Genomic DNA, 22,895 nt, shown 5'->3' on the forward strand with positions numbered 1-22,895 from the left:
CTTTATTCAGAGTCAACAATGTATACGATATGATTCACATTTCACACATAAATGACTTAATTGATCATTTTTAATCATGATTATAATGGATTGAAAAGTTTATTTAATCATAGTAATCATAATCATAATACGATTTATTGCAAAAGCCCAGAGGATACAACTGATAAACAGTATACTTCATTCAAAAAGGTAACAAGGAGACATTCATCTAATTAAAAAAGGCAAAATGTGTATTTGATCTTATGCTGCCCCCTAATGTTTTAAAGAAAATCCATCACAACTTTAAACCTCAGAGAGGAACACCAATAAGGAGTAATTTACAGGGACTATATTTGTTGTAATTTTAGAATAGGAATGAATCATCTTTGATTGATTTAGGTCAGAGTTTTGGCTATAAGCAAACCCAACAGCAAGGTCACCAGTGAGGTCAACAGGCCGGAAGCACTGCTCGCTTTCACCGTCCGAACTGCAAGAGAAGAACCACAGTTTAGATCAAATGTAATCATCCAGCTTTGTGTCATAAAACGTATGCACATTATGCAAAGAGACAAAAAAGCTTTACCGTGGCGATGTGGCGCCATCATTAGAGGTCCTAGTGAGATGTCTGCAGTATCATGGTAGGTTACGTCCCTCTCAACGCGCCTGTGGTGACCAGGGTAGCAGTGCTGTAGGAAAATAAACATTAAAGGCTTCTGTTGATGCAGCCGTTGATAATCTAATCTAACTGCAAACACACACAGTAGTACTTACAGCTGAGCAGTTGTTGTGTCTCAAAAGACACAGGTGGACCTGGCAATGCAGGTAAAGGGATGAGAAGTTGGTAAATGTGAACATCCTGAAGGAGAATCGGGACACAGTGGAGAGGCCATTCTGAACCAGCTCTACTGTACCATCTGCGGGATTAGGACACCTGGAATAAGAGAAGAAAGCAGATGTTGCAATGTTACCAAGATAATATAACATGGTTGAATTGGAAAAGAGAGGATGTGCAGAGATGAAAGAAACACATCTAGGACAAGTTAATTATTTTTCAGTCTTTGGCAATGAATAACAAGTGGTCAGTGTGCTTAAATCATATCAAATTGAACTATCGGATTTACTCTGCGCTGAGGAGATCCCAGCGGATAGGGTAGGTGGCCAGGTTGACCGGTGTTGCCCAACAACTGTCCACAACAGTGGAGATCTGGCTCCCATCGACGCCTTCTGTCCGCACCTCCACATAAATAATCTGGTCGATTTCCATTTCTATGTTCCTGCTGCTGGTCAGGGGGAAGTGGAAGGCAGGGTCCTGGTAGGGGATCATTCTCATACGATACTGTCCATGGCCTGCAGGAAGTTTTTTCGACACAATGCTACAACAAAAAAGGACAGATATTGTAAATACAAAAAGGACTGTGTTAATTGTATTAAGTTACAACAATTAAATCAATAATACATGCAGATGGTGTTGTCACCTCTCTACAGGGTTGATACCCACATCCATAGACAGAGCTTGGTTCAGAGGGTAAACACAGCAGAATAGCAAATGAATGTTCCTCTGGCGACTGATTAGACCTTGATGAGGGTCCACGTCGCCCTGGATGGTGTTCTCATACATGAAATGGGTTCCGTTGCTCTTAAAAATAGGAAAAATCAAGTAGTTGGAATTAGTGTTTTTGTAGAAGAATGATATATCTTCATCAGTCTGTTTTGAATGGCATTAGAGTCTATGGACTATACCTTCAGAGCTGTCCCACACAGGTGGTTGTTATTGTTGAAGTTAAAAACCAGTCGTCCGTCTTCCAGAGTCCCGGCGCAGGAGTGGTCTTGCAGGTGGAGGGCGCCGGAGTGGAAGCCGGCTTCGAACAGCTGGCAGCGCGAGACGGACATGGTGCCTGAACTACTTTCACAAATGATGGACGAGTCTATGAAAGAGATATACAAATAAATATAATAAACATATTTCTATAGTTTTTGATAAGCTAGAAAACATTTGAAAGCTGTACATATTGTCTGAAAAGTTTAAGTAGTGACAAATTAACAGAAAACAGAGTTGTGAAGGGGGATGTTACAGAGAAACACACGACTCAAGGATAACGTAAAAATCTTTTATGTTTATTTTGGACCAACAGTTTGAATAAATTGATCATATTCTGTGAGAAATCCAGTTTTTTCTATTGTACAATATCTGAGCCTTGGTTGCCATTGTTAGTGCCAGAAAACAACAAATAATAATAACAAATTGCCTTAAGCTGCTGATCGCACACCTTTTTCAACACTGCAACTTTTTTAGCTCCCATACACTGTCAGTGGTGCATGAAGATAATTTTTTGTTCTGTGATTGGATCATATTTTCCTTAGTGCACCTTATGAGATTAATACAAGGACCACCCATTTTTAGCAAAAGTACTGTAATTAACCTAAACTTGAGAAGATCCTATTGTCCTGTGCTTTTTTGTTGATGTATAATACATGAACAAGCTATTGTAATATGTAGCATTGTCTACAACTCCTCTTACATTTCACTTCCCTTAGCTCAAAATGAAAGCAGTGTTTAAAGAGGAGCTGTTCTCACCGTAGCTCTCATTGTTGGCCCGATGGTGGTGTTCATCACAAAAGCAGCCGTACACACCATCCTTCTCACCACACCACTCATGCTCTGCGCAGTCCAGATTTTCACAGGGGTCTGACTCAGCTGTAGAAATAGTGGGAAAAGAATGAGACAAGAAGGGATAAAACAGAAACAAATAATTGACTTCCACATTCATTATCTTGGCTATCCATAGCACAATGAAAACCTACCACAATGCAAAGCAGAGCGCCATTCAGGGATGTTTAACTCCAAAACTGAGCAGGTTCTCTCATAGGCTGCGATTGCAGAACACAGCATGCCATTGGCTGGAGTGTAGAGGCAGAGATCATAGACACAGGAAGTGTAAAACGGCTGAGGGTCAGAGTGCAGGTGACAGGCACTGAATGGCCCGCTAGTGTTGGTGATGACACTACAGAGCTCAGAGTATTCTCCCCTAAAGATACAGTTGTTCAATCCATCTCCACCCCCTGTTCCTCGATCGGTGGATCCACATCTGGAAAATACATTACAGGTTTTAAAACTTTGGCTGTCTTTGTTTATTTTTCAATACAAGTTTCTTTTGTTTTTAAAAACCGCTCACCCTGGTTGGCTTTTGGGAGACTTCCAGCTTTGTCCAAATGTATTGTCATTTTGTGCCGGTGTGCCATTGGGTAAGACTTTGTCATCTGAAGAGTCACTGTTGAGATTTCCGCACATCCCAGTGACTCTGCTCTCATGGTTGTTGTTGACTCTCACCAACAAAGTACTCCTGCCATCAAACTGGACAGTCAAGTCCATTGCATTGACCTCTATGAAGTGTCCCTGCCTTTGTATATGAGCTAAGGTGCCTGCAGTGCTGGGAAGAGTCACCTCAATTCCATTTATCTGGAGGAATGAGGGAGGGGGATTAGAAGTGAAGAGGTACTCATGATATGCTATTATTACACCAGGAAGAAATAAAAAGTTCTTCATCTTGAAAGTTATTAAAAGTATACCTTAACTCTTTTGCTGGGTCCAATCGTGATATTCACACTCTCTGGTTGATTTGTGAGGTAGATATCCACCTCAGACACAAACGACACATGGTTGTTCCCTCTGTGATTGTTGGTGGCTACGACCTGAAACCCTGTGTCATCGGTCCTGTCGCTCACACTCTCAGTAACGATGTAAGAGCATGTGCCCTGGAAATGAGCCAGTGCCCCATCAAAGGTCCTGTAGTGAGGGTCCCCCCACACAGTGCAAGTAGACATTGCATCAAAGCAGCCCAGCTCTCCATGTCTGATGGTGCAGTCTTGTGTTGGGGTGCAAGATACAGCTGAGCAGCGCAGGTCATTGGGAGCATGGCATTCACATCGCTGGGAGCAACCCTCTGTCCAGAAGGACTCATCAGCCTGCAATAGCAAGAAAGAGCCACATAAAAAATATAAAATGTTGCAATTATTACATTAAAAGACAAAAAGGCAACCAAGAGGATACATAATAAGTGTAGCACAATAAAGTAGCATTCATTTAGTCTAGGTTTAAGTAATCTGTTCATAAACATGGCCACTATTGTCGCGTTATTCTGGTCTTTCTCTGCACAAGTACTGCATAATTACTTGTCATTTTAGGCAATGGGATTGTGACAGCCGTGACTAAGAAGATTGATGGATCATTGGTACACATATCTGGTGTTTTTTTCATTAACGGTTAAATGACTTACATTGTAGTAGAAGCCATTGTATTGACAGCCACAGCTTTCCACAGGTACGCATCTTGTCCCACTCCTGACAAAACCTTCATCACAGAAACAGCCCTCGGAGCAAACCTGCTCACAGGTGGCATCAATGTTCCTGGCACAGGTGTGGCCACAGTCGGTACCACACAGCTCATAATGGGTGTTGGCGGGACAGTCGAGTGCTTTGTACGTGAGAAAATTAAATTATGGTTGTCAGCTTTTGTGTAGATGCAGTAGATCAATATACATTTTCTTGGAAGACACTTCTTTGATTGTTTTATTAGGCTGCTTGGATGGTAAATAAACAACTTGAATTTTGACTTACTGCAAGTGGTGTTGTCTCTCCAAGAGTAGATCCGAACATTAGCAGACTGACAGGCACTGACGTATGTTTCAACTGCCCTACAAAGAAGCTCTCGGCCTCGATTTCCCGAGATACAAACATCAAACACACAGTCATTGAAATATGGTACTGGGTCCACTTGCTCATGGCAGAAGCTGAGAGGGCCGTCAGCTGCTCGAATAAGCTCACATTGGGATCTTGCTGGTCTCTGATTGGCACATCGTGGGCAAGAAGAACCACACCCATCAGTGCAGGTGTAGTTCCCTGTTACTTTCCAACTTGCCCCGAATGCTTGTGGAGTATTGACCGTCATCCCAGATGGGGTGTGAAACTCATCATTTGGATTTCCATTGAAGTTTCCACAAAGTCCACATGTTTTCCCTCTGATGACAATAGTTAAAAACATCCAGATTTTAACATGTGTTGATAGATTGATGATACATGAGTCTCATCATTTCGATAAGATTCATTTTGAATAAAAACATTTAAACATGGGCTTCAGTATATTTGGCGTTACCTATAACTTGGCGGTACAGAGATAGACACTGTATACCGTCCATCGTACATGACACTCAGGCCAAAATCAGCACTGAGAAATGTGCGAGATCCACTTGCATAGATAGATACATGACTATTATTCAAGAGAATAGGTAGGTTTTTAGTCACTCCATTCACCTATAACATTGGGAAAAAAACTCATTAAATGGCATAGATTTATATTTGCCTTGCAACTCTGTTTCTTCTTCAAAATAAAAGCATCAGTGTAGATTGAAAACACATGTATAGGAATTGATTGATAAAAAAAATGTTCGATAGTTTTAAATCTGTAGCTTACCTGTACCACACCTTGGCTTCCACTTGCCATTTGCACCCGATAGCCCCACACATTCACAAATACTTCAGCTGTGATTGAAACTTGCAACCCTCTCCAAGGCTCATTCCTCGCCTCCACTGAAAATTGGTGGAGCTCTTCAGTTTCATTACAAGGCTTGGCCAGAACATAGCGGCACGTTCCCTGGAAGTCAAAGGCCTTTCCATCGAATGTGAGGTAGTGAGGGTCACCAGAGGCATAGCAAGTGCCATGAGGGTTAGGATGGCATCCAAATTCCCCCTCCACCACCCGACAGGACTCCTCAGGACTACAGGAGTTGGGGGCACATTGGACTGCCCCAGTAGTGCCATTACAGACACACAAGCTCTGACATTCTTCACTGTCCCAGAACCGTTCGCCACCTTGTCGGTAGCGTCCTTCGTGATAGCATCCGCAGGATGTTGGTGGCACGCACTGGTTGCCATTTAGGACGAGACCATCATTGCACTGGCAACCCTCCTGGCACACAGTGTCACAGGCAAAAGGGAAAGAGAGGCTGGGGCAGGCGGAAGGACAAGAGCTGTCACAGAGTTCATAATGGCTGTTTGGAGGGCAGTTTTGCGCTAGAGAAAAACAAAGCAATTCATTTAGTAAAATAATTTATATAATATCAAACACCTCTATAATAACATGAAAAAAATGACTTACCACAGTGAGTGGATATCCTCCAGTTTCCTAGGGCCACGCCCTTTTGTTGACACATTATTGCATAATCCCGTAGGAACTCACATAGGGCTGCTGCTGGATCTATAGAGGCTCTTGTGATCTCCACACATGCATCAACATGCTGCAGTGGGTCCACCATGGCCCAACACTGGGCAAATGGCCCATGTGGTGAGTGAAGAATGCTACAACGAGAAACCGAAGAATTGGTTATGGAGTTGTTGTGATTGCTTTCCACACAGTGTGCAGCCAGGGAGCCGTCTCTCCAACTGTCCCCAAAGTCCTGAGAGGTGTCGACCTGGACGCCATTTGGTGTGCGGAACTCGTCATGTTGGTGACCATTGAAATTACCACAGAGTCCACCAAGTGAACCATTGTAGATACCAGGTGCAGTGACAAGCACCAAATGAGGCCAGACTGTTTGCACAGTCACACCAAAGGCAGTGCGGATGATGATACTGTGAATGCTGCTGTGGTAGATTTGGATTCTGTTGGAAGCTGAGCTGTAAGGGAGTCTGATCTGCTGACCATCAACCTAAAGGGCCATTCAAACAGCCATTGTCAGATGTTATGGGTGAAGTGCGTTTCAGTTATATAAACAATAGTTTGTACCTTTTTATGCGTTATTCAAACCATGATTGCAACATTCTAGACAGAAGAAATCTTATTTTTCAATAAAGGTTCTCTTGTGTCACAACATTGCTTTTAATTAGCTCTTAGAAATATATGTGTGACTTACCAGAACTTTGCTGCTACCTGTCATTTCAATGGATACTTGTGTGCCCTCTGCCTCAAACTTTAGCACCCTGGCAAAACCCTGTTGTCCTCTGGGTAATTTTTCTGCAGTCACCGCAAAATGTGGGTGACTAGACAATCCCATTACTTTGGCAAGGGTCAGTCGGCATGCCCCAGGGTACTGGTACGTCAATCCATCGAACGTCTGATAAGACCCTGGGCCCCTTGTCCAGCATGTGCCATAGCTGTCAGGTGTGCATCCTCTTTCTCCCTCCTCCACCCTGCAAGACTCTAAGGGACCACAACCATGGGATTGGCAAGTCATGGAGCCATAGCTGCACCTGCATTGTCTCCCACAGTCCTCGTCCAGGATCACAAATTCACCAGAGCGGTAGTATCGGCCCTCAAAGCTGCAGCCACACTGAGCATGAGGGACACAGACCCCAGCACTCAGGATGTAGCCAGCATTGCAGGTGCAGCTCTCCTGGACAGGGAGAGGGCAGTTCTGGGTAGAATTGGGATTGACACAGGTATCTGGACATCCTGTGCCCTGGGACACAAAGTGGCTGTTGGACGGGCAGGGGATTTCTAGAAAAAAGGAAACAACATTCATCTTGAAATCTTGGACACTTACTGTATACCCGGAACATTATAAGATATAATGTTGATTGACACACAGACATACCACAGAAGCCTTGTCTCCTCCAGCTTGGCAGCTGTACGCGATTCTGCTGACACTGACTTGCATACACATTGAGGGCTTGGCACAGAATGGGTTGGTAGCCTCCTCCTATACACAAATCCTGCACACAGCTTTCCAGATAGTTCTGTGGGTGAAGTTGTTGATGGCAAGCAGCAAAAGGTCCAGAAGTGCTCGTGAGGATACCACAATGAGCAGGATTGCTGTATAAAGCTGTCTGAGCCGCAGTGCACCTAGCGCAGTCCAAGCCTCCACATCGGGACCCACAAGCAGGCTCATCGTCTGCTGATGCTTTCCAACTGTTCGCAAAAACCACATCGGAGCTCACAAGCTCGCCTTGGCGGGTTCGGAAGTCATCCTCGGGACGATTGTTGAAGTTTCCACACAGGCCACATGTTGCATTCTGGTAAGTGTAGGGTAAACGAATCCTAACATAACTATTTGTGTCATAGGACACCTCCAAGCCAAAGACAGTGCTGATGATCACAGAGAAACCTGACTCATACACCTGGACAGTGCCATTGGAAAGGGAGATCGGAGTGGCTGCAAAGTTTCCATTAACCTGTAATGACACCAGCAAGCAGAAACAAAGTTGTACAAGTGTGAATTAAAAAAGGAATATCACAGAAGGTTGGGATTCAGTTATTTTTGCTTACCTTAGCCATACCACGACGTCCTTTGACCAGCTCGATTGTATCATTATAGACATGCACTTTGACCAGTCGTGTCCAAGCGACTCGAGTGCTGCCTCTGTGCTCGTTCTTGCCCTCTACTCTATAGTAGGGCAACCCACGACCACATTGCTCAGAGAGAACATAAGTGCAGGTGCCCTGGAAGTGAAACACTTTGTTATCGAAGGTATAGTAATGTGGATCACCGCTGATGGTGCACCTGCCTTTCCGCACTGTCTGGCAGGAGAACTGAAAGGCAGTGGGTCTGCAGACTTGGGAAAATGAGCAGGGCTGGCTGTGACACTGCAGGCCTGTCGGGGTGCACGTGCATTTCTGAGCACAGGATCTGTCGCTCCAGAACGAGTCACCCTGCTGCACGGTTTGACCTTGAAGGAATGAAAAGTTTCTTGAAATTCATTGACTTTTAAATGCAACTTCAGGGCATTTTGACTTTTTCGCAAAGCTGATAGAAGAAAGACTTGAAAGACAGAACAGCTGCCTTTAAACTGGGACAATGCATGGTCATGGTCAACAATTTAACCTTACAATAAATGAAATGATTATTTTATTGTTTATTATTACTTGAAGCTTCACTTATTATCCCCGTCACCACATTAAAGCAGTGCAATGCTTAATGCTCTGCTGTTTTTGTTCAATAGGATTTAATTGTTCTATAGTTCAAGAAGCCCAAATAAATCCTCAGACTTCTTCAGTGGTCACATGCACATGCAGGTTCTGCTTTTACCATTAAAAGTGCAGCCGCGCGATCCATGGTCTGTCCGGAAAGCCCAGCGACCGGCTACATTGACGTTGCTGTTCTGGCTGAAATCTAAGTAATTACTGTTCAATCTATTGTTAGAGAAGGATCCAGGGATGGAGAAATGATGAGTAGAGTTGATTGTGTCATATCCAGCCTGGAAGTACATATCACAGATAAGGAAATGTTGATATCAACTGCATTTGTCATTTTCCATTAAGATTTGAGAAAGGCATGGCAATTTCATATTTTCATTAGTACATTCTAACCTGTGCTTGGCGTGTTGTTGATGCTATTATCCCATAGTTCATTAGCACAAATGAGTAGCTACTTCCAGAGATCAAGACTGCTTGGACCGTTGATCCCTAAAAATGTTTTGATTATGATTATCATAGTGAATATAATTAAAAGTGAAATGTATTCTTCCATTTAGAACAAAATGACTTACTGTTCCAGTGTTTGGAAAGTAGAGCAGATTAGACCATGTTGCAACAAAGACCCAGTTGGCGCTGAAGTGTAACCCTGGGAAGTAGCTATTAATGTCCTGTGTGGCTTGTTGGAGCACTGTGCCGCTGGTGTATTGATGGTAGGAGATCTGACCCTGCCTTCTGTTGTCTAAATCTGTCCAGAAGGGAGCGATTAGATCTCTGCTCCCGTGCATTGGGATCCTTTGAGGTGTATATCTACTCCATGATGTGTCAAAGGTCAGGTGGCCATTGTGGTTTACCTGCAAACCAAAGTAACAGATTCAGGACTCAACAGCATCATTGACAATCACATATTATTCAATATCAACAGATTTAATGCTTTATTATTTCAAAACAGGAATAAAACATGTATTGACTACAACTAACTGCTGTACTTATTTAGTATCTGAAACATTTTGGATGAAGATGAACAACTTCTTTCTAACTTCATTATACATTTTATTCAACTAAACATTTTTATTTTTTCAGTTACAGTTACACATTTTCAAACCAGTATTCAAAAGAAAGGGATTTTTTTTTAATTATTTTAACATACATAGATCTGATTGTGCGACTGGCCAAAATACACAAAAGGTCGTTGCAGGGGAATTTGAGGAGAACTTCCATCATCTGATCGCAAGCTATTTGTTCCAGCAATTGGGTAGAGTGGTCCTAGAAAGAAAAAAAGCGTCTTATTTTTCAGAAAATATATAAGGCCAATACATAGAGCCCCTAATGGAAAGTGCTGTGCTGAAAAAGATGTTGCACAATGTTGAAACTTTTCTTCACACTGACATAAATGTGCTTTTGGGGTTGAATGGACTATTATATTCCTATATATATACTGAACAACTACAATATACCTTTTTCACAGCAGACACCAAATTGACAGCATCCCATTTACTCAATATAGATCCAGGGTGGTGATAATGTGAACACTGGCTTAGCTGACTGGGACACTTGAAGTCAAAGCCTCAGCTCAAAAGGGTCTAATTGAGTCTAGTTTACAAAGGACCTAACACTACCTGAAAATCTGCTTTTTACAGAGTCTTCTTTATAGTGTGTCAGTGAAACACAACATCACTGTGGGCTTGAGATACAGACGCAGCACACTACACTTCCTAACACATCCCAGATGCAACCAGAAGGGGGCGATGAGACACTGCCTTTCAGCCTGGCATAATTCATCTCGTTAGTGTGATACCTCCCTAACCTAAGTAGGTTTGGCTATCAAGCAAGTCAAATATTAACATTTAAGCTTAATGTTACTTCATTGTTTGGAATGTCCTTGTGAAGACAACTTGACATTCACATACCGTAGCAGGTCTAAAAGTCAATGTAAAAAGCCTCCAACATTGAAGGACAATGCTTGACGTTAGGGAATACATATGTTATGGTAACACAGAGCAAAATGGTTTCTTTAAGTTTGAGGATTGGGGCTGGTCTTATAACAAAGACATTTACAGTATATGTTATCTTGATTCATGTTAACCAGTCATAACAAAGACATCTCATACACTTAAGTGTCATAGTTAACCAAATGACACTTGATGAATGGCATACACATTCATTAGGTCTCCTTAATGTTTATGTAATGTCAGTCGTATGTACAGTCTGACTGCTGTAGGCATTTTTGCTGTTGTCCTGTTTGTACTGCTCTTAGTGTGTAGCAGGCTGTTGAGAGCTGTTTCTGAGTCAAGTGACACCTACTGCTTACTTTGGTTTACTGGTATTGGTATATAAAGATGTTGCTCTGGTACAACCCTTCATTAACAGTGGCATTTGCTGTAATCCAGGAGATATATATAGGTCTATTCCTGAAGTAATAACTGCTTTGAGCTACTGATTTTATGACTAACCCATTAAGAGCATGAACAAATGACAAAGATATTATCTTAATATCAACTCACCTGCAGTCTGAGCAAGCACCGTACCTATGAAAACAAACATTGAGATATCATTTGTCTGCTAACATCAATAAACAAAGTCAGTTAATGCAGTGATGTAAAAGTATCAACAGACATACATGTTAATTTAAATGTATTTTATTGAAATGTATACATACTTATCATCCCCAGAAGCAGTACAGGTAACATGATTTCTCTTGACATTTTCCAAAGGCCCAAAATTCAATCCTGTGATCCAAATATAATAAGTACAATTTCAAAATAAAACAAACAAATGAGAAAGAACAGAAAGTCTTCAGGGACTGCACAGACCCATCACACCCATGTACACTTTACAAAAATATGTACACTTATACTGTTTTTTTAATATATATATATATATATATAGCGCATGGTGGAAGGGAGCAGGGAAAAGAAAATCTTATTTTACCTGCTCCTACTTAAAAGAAATAACAAAAAGAAAAAAAATGAAATAACCCTAAAAAAAGTAAAAATAAAAGCAATATTCTTTCAGTCTCAGTTGCATACAAATGCTGAAACATATAACAAGAACACAATCAAAAGTACATTTCATACTGTCTAATTACGCTTCCTTTATACATACAAATGTTCTTACAGTTCTTTAAATCATTCGGCAAAGAATTCCACTTCTTTACGCCAACTACAGAGACACACATCTGCTTTAAAGTAGTAAGTGCAAACTGATGCTTAACATTTTATTTCCTCCTAGGCTCATCCTCGGAAATCAAAACTAATTTGTTTTGTATATTTTCTAAAGCCATCTGTAATTCTATTAAAATGAACAGCCTTGACTCAATAACTAGTTTGTTTGTTTGTTCTCTAGGTTGGACATAAAACAACATTCTCACAGCTTTTTTCTGTAATGTAATTAAAGGTTTTAAATTACTCATAAAGGTGTTGCCCCACACTTCAACACAATAATTTAAATATGGCAATATCAAACAAAAATACTAAATGTGCTTTGACTTCTAGTCAAGCAAATATTTTACTTTATAAATATCGATGCACAATCTGTGTGTAGATTCCCATTTAGATAACCATCAAACTTTAGATTTGGCATACCTGTCTAGAAGATGAGTTGCCGCCTCAGCTTGGCTTTTCAGCCCTTGGACGAGCAAAAGACGAACCGATGTTCAACCTAGTCTTGTTCCTCCGTTTGTCATTGGGCACTGAATTGGTACTGCAGAGGAGTACACAGTACACACAGTCAAAAAAGGCCGTATTTTTATACTTGGCAAGTAGTCAAATTCTTTAATCGCTTTAGACAACGAGATACATCGGCACTAGCGGCAAACACATGTCTGATATATCTTACACAGAGGTTAAAAGAACATTCATTTTGGATCAACATTTATTTTAATCAATGAATTCACAATCTTAAAAAGTTGTTTCATGGAAGGCATTACTTTCATTTTGTACATTTTTTCAAAGCTGTGTATTTATTATGTTTCAATGAAATTACTATATTAAAATATTATCAATATTTTTTAAGTCATATTGTTCCAGATCCTCAGATGTGCATCATTTTTTATGTATGTACAGTAAGTGTGATAGTTTGAGAAAATGGTGCAAATGTAAGAAATTAATTAAATCAAATTATTAAATTAGTTAATTAAAGAAGACATTTCTTGACATTTTAAATCAAATATGGATTTGCAAAACGATTAAGAATTGGTTCTTCGTTCTTTTCATGAATATGTTACGATAGTTGTGCTACTGGCAAAGACTTTGTGTCTCAGCAAAAAATACTAATAATAAAATCAACATTCTTACAAAATATTATTTCTCAAGGAAATTCCTGCCATAGTTAAGTTAGAAATCAAAACCCCTTTTTAAAAAGTATGTTCACAGTACAGTATAGTATTGTACACTATAGAAATATCAGTATGTGGCTGAAATAAAAAAAGAATCTCATTAATACAAAATAAATATATTACCTGTTCAGATGTTCGCCTGTGGTTGTTCAGCGCTCACTATGGGAGACCTCCGTGCTGCAACGATACTTAAATCAAAAAGTTGGCTGAGTCCCATAAGTCTGTGGTTTGACAAGTTACAGGAATAGAATTGCTTCCTCATACCTAGTGAACCAAACAATCCATTGTTCTTTAACAATAATAAAGATTATCAGACTCTGTTCAGCAGAAACAAAAAGGTTATATATTTCACAAAAAATCTGGAGTATACAGAGTAAGCTGCACTTCAATATAACATGTTTATGTAAAGGGGAATGCCTCGAAGCACAATTGGTCACCATTAAAAACACATGAACTATTTGATAATGCTATACAAATGGTACAAATTCCAACGCTCCAACACATTGTACATGATAAGAGGCTGGACAGGCAGTATGAGAAAAATAAAGAGCTTTTTGAACATTAAAGCATGGAAACATGTCACAGGGCACAACATACAAATATGCCCTTTGATATTAACTAGTTTTTCAGAATGTAATAGTTTTTCAATGATAACTGTTGAGAATATATGAACCATACTTTGTATTGAAATGAATTGTATACTATTGGATATTTGTTTGAAACTGTTATAATAATAATTCTTGAGTTATGGTCTACACGTGTGTTTTAAGGTCTCTGTGACATTGGCCTATGAACTTGGACCAGTTCGTCCTTTAGTGGAAGTGAGCGTTTGAGCCAAACTTAAAGAATGCCCCTCCTGGCGTTTATGAGATATCTCGTGACAGGCTGACACCCAACCCCGAAAAAATCACACTTCAGGACACCAGGACGGCCTGAGGCATCAACAATGATGTTCAAGTTGTCCGTATCTGTATCCGTATCTGTTGAACCAACACAAATATGTCTCTGTGTCTGTATGGAAGTCACATTAAATTAGGGATGGGAACGATTAATCGAATATTCGAAATTATTCAGGTATTCTAATAATTATTCAGGTAGCCTATTCGAATAATTATTCAGGTGTTCGAATAATTATTCTATAACACATAGGTGTGAGCAAGCTCTCTGATTGGTCAATAGGCGTGTTTGATTCCACGATCAAAGAACGGTCAAATAGAACGTGCCTTTTCACAACAAGTCAGTATCCCTCCGCGTCTGAGAAAAACGGTATACCCTTGGCCTGAAAAGCAAACTTGCCTCCAGTACAGGCGTACGGACCTCGGCGCAAGCGCCTCGGTCCTGCCGCAGTACTGTCGTACCAATAATGACGTTAAAGAACGGCCTCTCGTGTATGATTGCTTAATTCAGGTATTCGAATAATTATTCAGGTATTCGAATATGAGTTTTTTTTTTGGGAGGAATGCCTAGGCTAAGTTGATTACATATTATCAAATTGAATAATTCAATGTATTAGACAGTGCCATAGCTAAATGTGTTAGGTGACGTCTAAAGGTGTGTTTTGCTCCGCTCACAGCGGGCAGAGCTGCAGCTGCAGGTGCTGATCTCTCTCTCTCTCTCGCATCCGGTTATACTTCACTCGCGTTTATGTCCAAATCCATCAGATCTAGCTAGTTCTAGCTAATGATATAGCTAATGATATGGCTGCTGCCCCTCCCTACACGCAGATCACGCAGACTCAAACCTCATTTTATGCCCAAATGCGCTCCGCAGCCGTTGCGAGGTTCCGGCGCTAACAGTTCATGAGCGTGCTCCCCCGCCCCCTGTCAACACTCGCGACACATGGCCAGCCTAAACAACAATAAGCGCTGCTTGGCAACCGTGTGTGGCGGAAAAGTACATAGACATTTTGACAGGAGAGATTTAGTTTAGCCGGTATTCAACATATTTTACCAGTCATAGTCCGGTAATTATTTACACTCTAAGAAGAGTCCTACACAACAGACATGGCGTCAAAAAGGAGTGTGGAAATATTTCGACCAGGTTAGTGAGTGCGGTGTAGAGTGCAAACTATGTCAAATTAAACCAACCTGATCTCACCAGAATGCGTGACTCCACCACGACTCCTTAACACCGCATTGCGTGGTGGAGTCACGCATTCTGCTACATTTGCGTGTCGGCACCACGCAAAAAACCCCAATGTAAAGTGAATGAGGCTCTTTTGTTGTGGTGCACACACGCATTTCTACAACGTCCCACAGTGAGCTTTTATTCTATAAAAACGTTTTAAAATCTACTTTATAGCTTGTAGTAACTCACGGGAGGCTTCTTTTATTTTATTTGTATTCATAATAATTTTTATTTTTCGTCAGAATGTAAAAATTACATTAGTTACGAATTTTTGTTCTAAAAAAACAGTGCATTGTGTGTAATACAACTGTGATTTTTATTAAATTAGTTAGTTTTTAAGGAAGGCCAGAGCTTCAGCTGTGTCAAATAGATTGTTCCCTTTAGTTAACGCTATTTAAAAGATAATTATCATGTCCCCTTTATTGCATTACGAGCGTCCATTCCCATTGGATAACGGAGAATTTTACACCCGGAAGTAAGTATTCCCCTTACTGTCGATTTATTTTACAGTAATATCTGCACTACTCATCAACTCAAAAACACCAAATTATCCTTGTTAATTACACAACATTGATTGGTTTAAATTGTGTACAATGCTTTTGTATTTTTCCCCTTCGATTCGGAGAAACGAATATTTTTTCAGAGTTTTTGGATGGCAGAAGACACTACACTACCCAGAATCCTCAGCTATCGTTTGGGACTACACCATGTGCTTAGCTTGACAAACCCCGTGATCAGTCCTCAAGCTCTGTGATTGGATGTTGGAGTGGCAGTGCGCGAAGTTTACACGGAGCGTCAAAAAGCACCTTGAAATGGAATGAAACCCATCGACGGCACACTATTCAAAACAAGAATCGAACGTGTCCTATCCCATACAGACAGAACGGTTTGTGGCTGGGGTGATGGGGGTCTTTTATAATCCTGAGGGCTTTCTTTAAGGTTAACGTGGTGTTTTTACTCCACTACATTTATTTTAGTTATTTTACAGATTTGGATTAATGATGTGAAATATAAACAACCCTTAAATCAGACTTTAGTTACACCTGAGTAAAATTCAGTGAAGGTGATTGTCAAGTGTCAACAATCAGGAGAGATATTTGATAGTTGGTGCTTGAGAAGACTAAACATTTATCTGCAGATCCGTATAAAGCATATTCATTACTCGTTATTCTCTAATCGTTCATTAAAGACTGTATATAATTGATATTTTGCACATCCCTTTCAAGATTTCAAGATTTTCTAAGGTTTATTGACATATCATATACACAACTACGGTGTAGTTATGCAATGAATGAAAAACTTGGATCACAGGTTCCTCAACAGTGCATTACAAGACATCTATCAATATGTGTGTACCTCCACCATTAAACTGTCATATTCTGCACATGTATTATTCTATCTAACATCTTATAAGAGTATAATAAAGATGTATAATATCGGTTAAAATAAGTGCTTCAACATAGTTAACATTGCAGGAAAGTTGATTGTCAAGTTCCAAAACAAACCATACAATATATTAGACGTTAAGTACTTTGTCAGGCTTAATATGTATCTGTAGATAGATACCCCCAAAGCTTTTTTCTTATTTAAAAGAAGACCTTAGCCTAAAGTATTCTTTAATGTTTAAATAAAGCCTTATTAGTTTGTCTGTTTTGCACATCCTCCTATCAGGCACTAAACTGTTTTGTTGTAGATATTATTTACAGTATCTTCTTGATATTTTCTATTCTATATTTATATCATTGACCTTCTACTTTCCCACTATTTTGTATGTATTCTTAATATTTAAATGTTTTCATCAAACACATTCAAAAGTACTTTACAAAAATGAAAGACATTAAGAAAAAGGCATTTTAAACAGTCATTAAAAAGCAACATAATCTACCTGCATTGCAATTACTCTAAACGTGTAATAACGTGCTTTAACCAGTAGGTGGTTTGGGTTAAAAAGCTGTCAAGTTTACAGTGTTAACACAATAAAATATACTGCTGTTTTTGGTTTAGTTGACAACGGATATATTTTGTTATTGTTTTGATATTTGTAACATAAAAGCGATGTAAAAACCCAACAGCAACACAGAAAATATGGTCTTAACATGACCCAGCGGTCTAGTAGTTAATAAAAAAACAATAATATCAAAACAAATTATTACTACTAACTTTATTGTGAAATTAAAACAGAACGGTAAAATAGTTTCCGGTCTATTTTGAGGCCCGATCTCTGTAGATAAATAAAGAACTACGACAGATGTGTAATATTTAATGCAGCCAAACCATTTATTACAATGCATTCATGTGATGACTTTCAAAGAGTAAAGCAAGCACTGCTGAATAAAGTATGATTTGATCTTTTACGAAACGTTTTTTATATGGAATGCAGTTGGAGGTCAACCAATCACAGAGCTTGAGGACTGATCACGGGGTTTGTCAAGCTAAGCACATGGTGTAGTCCCAAACGATAGCTGAGGATTCTGGGTAGTGTAGTGTCTTCTGCCATCCAAAAACTCCGAAAAAATATTCGTTTCTCCGAATCGAAGGGGAAAAATATAAAAGCATTGTACACAATTTAAACCAATCAATGTTGTGTAATTAACAAGGATAATTTGGTGTTTTTGAGTTGATGAGTAGTGCAGATATCACTGTAAAATCAATCGACAGTAAGGAGAATACTTACTTCCGGGTGTACAATTCTCTGTTATCCAATGGGAATGGACGCTCGTAATACAATAAAGGGGACATGATCATTATCTTTTAAATAGCGTTAACTAAAGGGAACAATCTATTTGACACAGCTGAAGCTCTGGCCTTCCTTAAAAACTAACTAATTTAATAAAAATCACAGTTGTATTACACACAATGCACTGTTTTTTTAGAACAAAAATTCGTAACTAATGTAATTTTTACATTCTGACGAAAAATAAAAATTATTATGAATACAAATAAAATAAAAGAAGCCTCCCGTGAGTTACTACAAGCTATAAAGTAGATTTAAAAAACGTTTTATATAATAAAAGCTCACTGCGGGACGTTGTAGAAATGCGTGTGTGCACCACGACAAAAGAGCCTCATTCACTTTACATTGGGTTTTTTTGCGTGGTGACGACACGTAAATGTAGCAGAATGCGTGACTCCACCACGCAATGCGGTGTTAAGGAGTCGTGGTGGAGTCACGCATTCTGGTGAGATCAGGTTGGTTCTGTATCTATGGCACGTCTCTACTGGGAGTTGTAGTTTTAAAAGACGTTTTCGTATTTTCCATAATAAGAAGTTGCCAGTATTAAACTGTGTACATCCCTGGAGGTTTAGGGGATAGGAAACACTCACATTTAAAACATATAATTAATAAATGGGTGAAAATTGCTTGTGCCCATAATGGGCAGCATTAATATATATATACACACATGCCAGCTAAGGTCAGAAGAGCTTTATTTAACAGCTGGTCTTATGTTTGTGACCCCTGTTGTTAATTGATAACATTACATTACATTGCATTAATTGATAAGCCTGAAACATGCACTTGTTAAGGTTCAGAGGCACATTTTGCAAATATGGCAGTAGCCATCGATCAGCTTAAGATAAGATATACTTTATTGATCTCAAGTTGGAACATTTGCGTTACATCAGCATGTGTAACAGTTGTATGCAGTGGTGTTTATTTGTAAATCATTTAGTATAATCACACAAATTCTGTGTTTTATCTTCAACAATTCTGTGTTCTTTATTTATTGATTGTTCAATACCTGACAAGGTCGGAGATGAAATATCTACATACATCTTATAAGGGTATAATACATTATGTATAACATCAGTTAAAAATAAGTGCTTCAACATAGTTAACATTGCTGGAGGTACGCACAAATATTGATAGATGTCTTGTAATGCACTATTGAGGAACCTGCGACCCAAGTTTTTCATTCAATGCATAACTACACCATAGTTGTGTAGGCCTATATGATATGTCAATAAACCTTAGAAAATCTTGAAATCTTGAAAGGGATGTGCAAAATAGTCATTATATACAGTCTTTAATTAACTATTAGTAGAGAATAACGAGTAATTAATATACTTTATAGGGATCCTATTCATATCTAATGATAAAAATAATGAAATTCAATAACATGCTTTAACCACTAGGTGTCCCTTTATATCAGGTGTGCACCTTTATGGTGTAAATACAGCCTATCTACCAATTGGATCAAATATAAAAGTCAGCCGAATTAGTGTTGATACTGCAAGGAGACGTATTGTGTGAAAAGAAATGTAAGATGTTGTTTAATGGCTGATCTATTTATGATCCACGTCACGTTTTCAGTTCCTCATGTTTGTCTAGAAGTCTTCTCATCAGGGCTATATAAATACACAACTACGGCAGATATGTAATATTTAATGCAGCCGAACCGTGTATTACAATGCCGTTATGTGATGACTTCCAAAGAGAAAAGCAAGCACACTCGGAATAAAGTATTATTGTATTTTTTTTAAATGTTTTCGGTCTGTTTCCGGTATTTGTTAATGACGATGTGCTGTGAGATGTGAGACTGGAATTGCACAGGGGAAAATAACGTAGGCTATCTTTAGATGCGGATTTTGTTAAACTAATATGTTTTCGCTGTGGACCAACACTATACATTGACGGGGAAGGGGGTAGCAATAAAGATAACACCATTAAACAGTTACACAACATAACAGAAATAATATCGATAGCAGCGTCCCTAGCAACCACCTTGGTAACAATGAAAACGTTATGGACGCAATTTCCTGAAGTAATCTTCGTAATAACTAGCAAACTAAAGATCATGTACATCCACTGCACACATAATCTGAAATAACAACTCATATTTCTCGCATCAAATGACATCAAAACGCATTTTAATGGCCAAACTAACTTTAAAATAGGCATTTTCCATCGAGAATAAAACGAAGTTCGGCCATGTTTTTTTTTTCTTCAGGGAGAAATTTGAAGATCACGTGACGTCAAACAGAGCACATGGTGTAGTCCAAACGATAGCTGGGGATTCTGGGTAGTGTAGTGTCTTCTGCCATCCTTTACTCTGAAAACATATTTGTTTCTCCGAATCGAAGGGGAAAAATACAAAAGCATTGCACACAATTTAAACCAATCAATGTTGTGTAATTAACAAGGATAATCTGGTGTTTTTTTAGTCGATGAGTAGTGCAGATATCACTGTAAAATCAATCGACAGTAAGGGGAATACTTACTTCCGGGTGTACAATTCTCCGTTATCCAATGAGAATGGACGCTCACATTGCCTTTAAGGGCAGCCGACACAAACGAATGCCGTGCTTCCATGAGCGTCCATAGAAGCATATGGACATCCCGGAAAGCTGAAAATGGACGCTAAGGGCCCCCCCTTGCGTTGAAAATGGACGCTAAGGGCCCCCCCTTGCGTTGGAAAAAGCCGACAGGGGACTTGACATAACGTCAACATAGGCCGACCTGGGAGTGAGGATGTGTTGGACCAGCAGATCCTGTGTGAACGCTCTAAGTTAGTCAGTGGATGTCCGACAACATGCACATTAACTTATATTGCAGCTATAGGCTATACTTTGGTTTAAATTGCGTGAATAAACTAGAGAGCTACAGTTAATTACATTCATCCAATGTCAGAAGGATTACCTTTTAACAAACGTTGTAATGCTTTTCTTTCAATTCCATTTGAGTAAAACATTGAAGATATAACATTGTATTGTTTTCTTTTTACACTGACTCAGATATAATGAAAAGACTACATCAGTCGAAGCTCAGCTTTGGTAAGGAAGAGACAGGACAGGCAGAGAGAGAGAGAAAGTGATGGAAGTCAGGGAGGACTGCAGGTACAGTCGGACAGAAGAATGTAGGCTTAATAACCCCATCTATCTATCTATACATCTATCTATCTATACATCTATAACAATAGTCTTTGGATCAGCGTCAGCTAAATGTAATGTCTTCATTTACAATAGGCATTTTTTTTAAACAACATACATCTATTGCAGTTATGATGTCATAATAACGGACAATTGTAAACACAATTTGCTTACATCTTTGTTCTCTTTTGAGAATCAAACAAAACAGATTTAAATAAAATTAAAAAATGCAAACAAACAAGTGAAATGAACTAAACTGCTGAATTGCTTTTAATTCACTGGCAGGAGCGACAAGTGAGGAGGAGCAAAAAGTGAACAACGAGGGAGAGATTGAACAAAGAGAAAGAGTAGAGGACAGAGAGAGTAATGAACAGGAAGAAGACAGAGAGACTAAAGAAGATGGAAGAGAGGCTGGAGGTTATGGAAAGGAGAGAGACATGGAAAATGAATGTTGACAATGCTTTGTGATCATTTTAGCCTCTTCTGCAGGTCCAGATAATTAATAGTAACAATCAACTGATTCTTATGATGTATTACACTTTCAAAAATAATTAATGCTGACATTGTCAGCCCACTGACATGGTTTGAAATCAATATATTATCCAATGTGTGACCCCCCACAGGACTTAAAAAGCACCTAACTAGATCATGAAAATCCCAAAAATCTCGGGGGGTATCCCCCGAACCCCCCTAGCATGTTTGGACCTCGGTATTTAGGAAATCCTGGATACGGCCCTGGTGGAGGTATGCCCATTATTTTGAGTTCGTCCGAAGAATAGACAGGAATGTGACGGTGAGGTGCAAACTGTGTCCAGGCCAGAAGCTGTTATCCACTGCTGGAAACACCACGTCAAACCTCAACAGACACCTGCAAAGAACACATGCTAAGGTGAAGCTACCGCACACGCTATTTGTTGTTTGTTTATATTACGCAGTCTGTTCTTCTTCTCTGTCTTCCGGTTGTTGCCTGTTTTGAATGACAAATACACACTACCGCCGCCTGCTGGTAAGGAAAGTTATTGCCACTCACGCATGTGCAGTTCGTACGTGCTCGGCGAGTAAAATAACGAGTTACTTTATGTAGATAGTAACGAAGTAGTGTAATATATTACATTTTTTTAGTAACGACCCCATCTCTGGAGTTGGCGTTCTCTACTCTGATTTACATGAAGAACAACAGGAGGTCACGGCTCTCTGTTGAACAGGACTTGCGAGTGGCCCTCTCCTCAGCGCCCCGACACGCACATGTATCTCACTAATTTGTAAGTCGGCAAAAATATTTACCCATAGCACATGTTTCAATGCTGATTGCTGAAGTGTTACATTTATAATTTGTAGTTCAGGACCATGGACAATGCAGCTTCCTTGCATTGACAGTTCTCTGTTATGAATTTCTGCTGAGTTTCCTTTGCCTCGTTTTTTATGTTGTGACCTGTCTGGTTTAAATGAGTGTTGCTGCTTTGATGAAGCCTAATTTGATAAAGTTTCAAATTAATTTCTGAAATATTTCGTTAATAAATATTTCATGAGTAATATAGTTGTCTTTGTCACATTTTATTTGGCATTAGTAAATAATTATGCACATTTACAGATATTTTACATGATATGAGTGATAACGTGTTATAAGGGCTATTTTGCACAATAGGTGTGCCTTGAGATTTGTACTTGTCCTTTGGTGTGCCT

At 39.4% G+C, this 22,895-nt stretch overlaps 1 protein-coding gene across 2 annotated transcripts; it reads right to left on the reverse strand.

Moving 5' to 3' along the window:
- On the reverse strand, nucleotides 1-13,395 carry LOC117544970 (alpha-tectorin-like). Of its 2 annotated transcripts, XM_034214522.1 has the most exons (26): nucleotides 13,341-13,395; nucleotides 12,466-12,583; nucleotides 11,541-11,610; nucleotides 11,386-11,409; nucleotides 10,032-10,147; nucleotides 9,457-9,735; nucleotides 9,278-9,373; nucleotides 8,997-9,165; nucleotides 8,237-8,637; nucleotides 7,566-8,142; nucleotides 6,885-7,468; nucleotides 6,131-6,680; nucleotides 5,447-6,045; nucleotides 5,129-5,286; nucleotides 4,594-4,994; nucleotides 4,254-4,450; nucleotides 3,547-3,942; nucleotides 3,153-3,436; nucleotides 2,782-3,065; nucleotides 2,555-2,674; nucleotides 1,720-1,904; nucleotides 1,455-1,615; nucleotides 1,101-1,352; nucleotides 751-910; nucleotides 563-665; nucleotides 1-466 (listed from the first exon to the last, which is right to left on the reverse strand). In XM_034214522.1, exons 3-26 carry the CDS (start codon nucleotides 11,584-11,586, stop codon nucleotides 375-377), a joined length of 6,234 nt encoding a protein of 2,077 aa, XP_034070413.1. In that variant the 5' UTR covers nucleotides 11,587-11,610; nucleotides 12,466-12,583; nucleotides 13,341-13,395; the 3' UTR covers nucleotides 1-374. The 2 variants fall into 2 exon arrangements, 1 of the variants encoding a protein (XP_034070413.1); XR_004568747.1 differs by lacking the exon at nucleotides 1-466 and having other exon boundaries at nucleotides 1,478-1,615.
- Nucleotides 13,396-22,895: the final 9,500 nt, after the last annotated feature.

The sequence above is a fragment of the Gymnodraco acuticeps genome, unplaced genomic scaffold (genome assembly GCF_902827175.1).
Source record: "Gymnodraco acuticeps unplaced genomic scaffold, fGymAcu1.1, whole genome shotgun sequence".
NCBI lineage: Eukaryota > Metazoa > Chordata > Actinopteri > Perciformes > Bathydraconidae > Gymnodraco > Gymnodraco acuticeps.